Below are 6,000 nucleotides of genomic sequence, written 5' to 3'. Positions count from 1 at the left end.
TCATACAACACTTTTGTACTGTCTATCCCCAGGAACAGACTGCAGATATGTGCACAGACAATAGGAAGTGGGTTGACCTTTCTTTGCCCGACCTTGGACACCCAATGCCTGGTATGAAATTTACATGTAGGTCACTAATAAAGAAAAATAGGTAGAATTCCTATAAGTGCTATAATATATAGTATCTGCCATCTATGGATCCTTCATATGTGATCAATAAGCATTCATCAGTGACCAATTAGCATGTGTTTGAGTGAAAATGTAGGGATGCTCATGGAAACAAGCAAAACTATTTCCTTTTGATGGATTTATTTTTTGTAATAAACAACATTTAATTAGCATACAAATTTATATAAGCAGCAAAGATATCAAAAATGTACTTGGGTTTGTGTATCAGCAAGTTGGGAAGCTGCAGAAAAAGTGTCTTTTTTGGCTCTGGTCAGTTTAAAAAACAATTGTTCCAAGATTCTCTGTATGAAGTAATTTTAATTATAAATTCCCATAACTTCACGTAGATGGGCGCACACGTTTTATGGGATTAAAATTACAGGGCTAATGAAATCCTCCCCTTATTGTCCTATACAAATCATTTAATCCAAAAGTTCCTTTGTCTTTATTGTCAACTGTTTATCCAGTTCTAATGTCACGGTATCAGTCATCTGTTGGATCTGAAAAGAGATAACCAATTTAACATGAAACATTTCATCCCATAACCAATTTGACCTTAGTTCATGCTTAAATTTGTATTTATGAATTTCAATTATATAGAGTGTTGTCGTCGTATGGACACAAAAATGTGTCCTAGAAGCCACCACTATACAAAGCACTCTCGGGAGCTTCAAACACAGAAGATGTGAAGCCAAAAGAGGAGCTCAAGAATATAGGATTACACAAATGTTTATGTAAATATATTTGTGCATTTCATTTTTAGTAAATAAATCAGACGCTGAAATTAGCGGCCATTTTAAGGCATCATTTTACTAACAACAAAAAGCCCGGAAAAATGAATGCACATGCCTACTATTTTTCTGTTTTAGGCATGTGGGCTACGCCCCTATCAACCAATAGGAGTGTAGGTATTGTCTATCAGCCAGTGTGCAACAACTCCTTAGGGCTAGGTTGTGACAAAACATGACTTTCCCTATTCCACAATCAACTTAAAGGGACAGTCTACCATAGAATTGTTATTGTTTTAAAAGATAGATAATCCCTTTATTACCCATTCCCCAGTTTTGCACAACCAACACTGTTATATTAATACACTTTTTACCTCTGTGATTACCATGTATCTAAGCCTCTGCAGACTGCCCCTTATCTCAGTTATATTAATATACTTTTTACCTCTGTGATTACCTTGTATCTAAGCCTCTGCAGACTGCTCCTTATCTCAGTTATATTAATATACTTTTTACCTCTGTGATTACCTTGTATCTAAGCTTCTGCAGACTGCCCCTTATCTCAGTTATATTAATATACGTTTTACCTCTGTGATTACCTTGTATCTAAGCCTCTGCAGACTGCCCCTTATCTCAGTTATATTAATATACTTTTTACCTCTGTGATTACCTTGTATCTAAGCTTCTGCAGACTGCCCCTTATCTCAGTTATATTAATATACTTTACCTCTGTGATTACCTTGTATCTAAGCCTCTGCAGACTGCCCCTTATCTCAGTTATATTAATACACTTTTTACCTCTGTGATTACCATGTAACTAAGCCTCTGCAGACTGCCCCTTATCTCAGTTATATTAATATACTTTTTACCCCTGTGATTACCTTGTATCTAAGCCTCTGCAGACTGCTCCTTATCTCAGTTATATTAATATACGTTTTACCTCTGTGATTACCTTGTATCTAAGCTTCTGCAGACTGCCCCTTATCTCAGTTATATTAATATACGTTTTACCTCTGTGATTACCTTGTATCTAAGCCTCTGCAGACTGCCCCTTATCTCAGTTATATTAATATACTTTTTACCTCTGTGATTACCTTGTATCTAAGCTTCTGCAGACTGCCCCTTATCTCAGTTATATTAATATACTTTTTACCTCTGTGATTACCTTGTATCTAAGCCTCTGCAGACTGCCCCTTATGTCAGTTATATTAATATACCTTTTACCTCTGTGATTACCTTGCATCTAAACCTCTGCAGATTGCTCCTTATCTCATTTATATTAATATACTTTTTACCTCTGTGATTACCTTGTATCTAAGCCTCTGCAGACTGCTCCTTATCTCAGTTATATTAATATACTTTTTACCTCTGTGATTACCTTGTATCTAAGCCTCTGCAGACTGCCCCTTATCTCAGTTATATTAATATACCTTTAACCTCTGTGATTACCTTGTATCTAAGCTTCTGCAGACTGCTCCTTACCTCAGTTATATTAATATACTTTTTACCTCTGTGATTACCTTGTATCTAGGAACCTTCTTCCAGCCCCCTGATCACATGACTGACTGTTTATTATCTATTGTCTTTCATTTAGCATTGTTTTGTGCTAAATCTTAAATATCCCCCTGTGCCTGAACACAGTGTTATCTATATGGCCCACGTGTACTTTCTGTCTCTTTGTGTTGAAAAGAGATTTAAAAAGCCTGTGATAAGAGGCAGCCCTCAAGGGCTTAGAAATTAGCATATGAGCCTACCTATATTTAGTTTAAACTAAGAATACCAAGAGAAAAAAGCAAATTTGATGATAAAAGTAAATTGGAAAGTTGATTAAAATTAAAAGTCCTATCTGAATAATGAAAGTTTAATTTAAGCCGGTGTAATTAAGCATTTTTATAAGCTAATCCAAACAGCACCCTCTCATATGTATGACAGAAGTAATTTGATTTTATAACTGTGCATTCTGTAGGTACACGTTTCCTCCAGGGCACATTGCTAAAACATCAATCTATGAACTATCAGTCAATAACTGTACTCTTATTAATATAAATCTTTAGTACACATTAATTTAATAGTGCATATAACCACCATATGTACTTTATTACTTTAGGTAACAAATATTTATTAAAATAGAATTAAAAAGCTGCTGTGCCAATGAAACATGCGTTATTTATGTAGCGACGATATAAGGAGGGGCGAGTCCGTATACAGGAAAAATCTAGTTTTAAGGAACCATCAGTCATATACTTTTTGTTTTGTGTCTTTTTAATTTGATTTTAATAAATATTTGTTACCCAAAAGTCCCGGTGGTAATTATACTGAGTGCAATACTTTGTTATAGGCTCCTGCAAATGTGAGAAAACACCTAATAGGGTTGGAAAAAACATAATTTATGCTTAGCAGATAAATTCCTTTCCTTCCTGGCAGGGAGAGTCCAGAACTTCTTTCCTTACTGTTGGGAAAATACAACACCTGGCCACCAGGAGGAGGCAAAGACACCCCAGCCAAAGGCTTAAATATCCCTCCCACTTCCCCTATCCCCCAGTCCTTCTGCCGAGGAAACAAGCAAAATGAGGAGAAACATCAGAAGAAAGGTGCCAGAAGAAATAATATAAAAAGGGAGCCGCCCATCAAAAAAAAAAAAAAATTACAGGGCGGGGTCGTGGACTCTCCCTGCCAGGAAGGAAAGGAAATTTATCTGGTAAGCATAAATTATGTTTTCCTTCCATAAGGCAGGGAGAGTCTACGACTTCATTCCTTACTGTTGGGAAAACTATACCCAAGCTTCAGAGGACACTGAATAAATAACGAGAGGGAACAAAAAAAAGAGGCGGACCCTATTCTGAGAGCACCACAGCCTTCAAAACTTTTCTCCCAAAAGCGGCTTCAGCCGAAGCAAAGACATCAAACTTGTAAAATTTAGAAAAAGTGTGTAAAGAGGACCAGGTAGCGCCTTACAAATCTGATCCATTGAGGCTTCGTTCTTAAAAGCCCAAGAGGAAGCCACTACTCTAGTGGAATGAGCTGATATCCTCTCAGGAGGCTGTCGTTCCACTGTCTCATAAGCTAAGCGGATGACACTCCTCAACCAGAAAGATAGAGAAGTTGTTGTAGCCTTCTGCTCCATACTCTTCCCCACATAGGTGACAAAAAAAAGAGGAAGATTATCTGAATTCCTTCGTAGCCTGAAGATAGAACTTCAAGGCACGAGCCACATCTATGTTGTGAAGCAAACGTTCCTGCAGTGAAGAAGGATTAGGACACAAGGAAGGAACAACAATTTCTTAATTAATGTTACGATTCAACACCACCTTAGGGAGCCTTATCAGCATGAAAAACCTTGAAAAACCAGATAAGGGGGATCACATTGCAAAGCAGAAATCTCCGAAAAGGCAGAGGCAATAGCCAACAAAAAAAGAACCTTCCAAGACAATTTAATTTCAACAGTATGCATAGGTTCAAAAGGAGCCTGCTGCAAAACACTAAGAACAAGATTGAGGCTCCAAGGCGAAGCCCCAGATCTAAACATGGGTCTGATCCTAGCCAGAGCCTTAACAAAGGACTGCACATCCGGAAGCTTAGCCAATCTTTTGTGCAGTAACACAGACAGGGCCGATATCTGTCCCTTCAGGGAACTAGCAGATAAACCCTTCTCCAGTCCATCCTGGAGGAAAGCTAAAATTCTGGAAACCTTAACTTTATGCCAGGAAATCCATGCTCTTCACACCAGTACAAATAAGTCCTCCACACTTTATGGTAGATACGAGTAACTGGCTTACGAGCTTGAACCAGAGTGTCAATAACACTATCAGAAAACCCTCTCTGGGCTAAGACAAGACGTTCAATCACCACACAGTCAGCCTCAGAGAATCTAGATTTTGATGAACGAAGGGACCCTGTATCAGCAGATCTCTGTGACAAGGTAACCTCCCCTCCACTGGGGAGATGAGGACATCCCCACCAGATTCGCAAACCACGTCCTTCATGGCTACGACGGAGCAATCAGAATCACAGATGCTCGTTCCTGCTTGATGCAAACCACCACACGAGGGAGAAGCGTTAATGGAGGAATCTCCATGGTACTGATAGGGCATGTATCAGTTCTGCCTGAGGATTCCTCGACCTGTACCTGGGTAGCTTGGAATTGAGGCGGGATGCCATGAGATCTATCTCCGGCGTCCCCCACTCTCTGCATATCTCTGCAAACAACTCGGGGTGAAGAGATTGCCTGCTGAGAAAGTCCGCTTCCCAGTTGTCCACACCCGGAATGTGGATCGATGACAGCGTACATTTGTGAATCTCCGCCCACTCTAGTATCTGAGATACTTCTCTCGTCGCCAAAGAACTTCTCGTTCCCCCTTGATGGTTGATACAGGCTACCAAATGAAAGATTTTCCAGCCTCCAGTAAAAGATTAAAAGACCTTTATTACCTTTTTTCAGGGTCCATCATACAAACAACAACGATTCAAACCACAACTTGGTTCTTAATCATGATACAGGCTACCGACGTTATATTATCTGATTGGAATCTGATAAACTGGTACGAACCCAGAAGGGGCCAAGCCTTCAAGGCATTGAAGATTGCCCGGAGTTCCAAAATATTGATCGGAAGGGAGGACTCCTCCTGAGTCCACAGACCTTGTGCCTTCTTGGCACCCCGAATGGCTCCCCAGCCAGAAATGCTTGCGTCCATAGTCACAATCTCCCAGGATGGTTTCAAAAAGCATGTGCTTTGGGACAGATGATCTGGACACCAGGAGAGCGAGGCTCTCGACAGGCTGTCCAGCCCAAACTGTTGGGACAGATCTGAATGGTCGCCATTCCATTGTCTCCGCATGCATAGTTGTAAGGGTCTCAGATTGAATCTGGTAAAAGGAATGATGTCCATGCAGGACACCATGAGTCTGATTACCTCCATACACTGAGCCACTAAGGGTCTCAAGGAGGCCAGGAAGGCAAGACATGCAGAAGTTAGCTTGCAATCTGATCTGTGAGGAATATTCTCATGGATATGGAGTCTATTATAGTTCCCAGGAAACCCACCCTTGTACTTTGAGTAAGAGAACTCTTTTCCAAGTTTATCTTCCATCCATGTGATCGAAGAAG

General features: G+C 39.9%; 1 protein-coding gene across 1 annotated transcript in view; it reads right to left on the bottom strand.

Moving 5' to 3' along the window:
- Positions 1 to 292: 292 nt before the first annotated feature.
- The window catches only part of MRRF (mitochondrial ribosome recycling factor), a gene marked incomplete at its 5' end in the record, with an annotated part of 173,672 nt that continues 167,964 nt past the window's right edge, over positions 293 to 6,000 (bottom strand). The window contains 1 exon segment of the mRNA XM_053696048.1: positions 293 to 668. Coding sequence (XP_053552023.1) covers positions 591 to 668 — 78 coding nt within the window.

The sequence above is a fragment of the Bombina bombina genome, chromosome 12 (genome assembly GCF_027579735.1).
Source record: "Bombina bombina isolate aBomBom1 chromosome 12, aBomBom1.pri, whole genome shotgun sequence".
Lineage (NCBI taxonomy): Eukaryota > Metazoa > Chordata > Amphibia > Anura > Bombinatoridae > Bombina > Bombina bombina.
The sequence above is the reverse complement of the archived record's forward strand: the minus strand, read 5'-3'. Positions and strand labels throughout refer to the sequence as shown.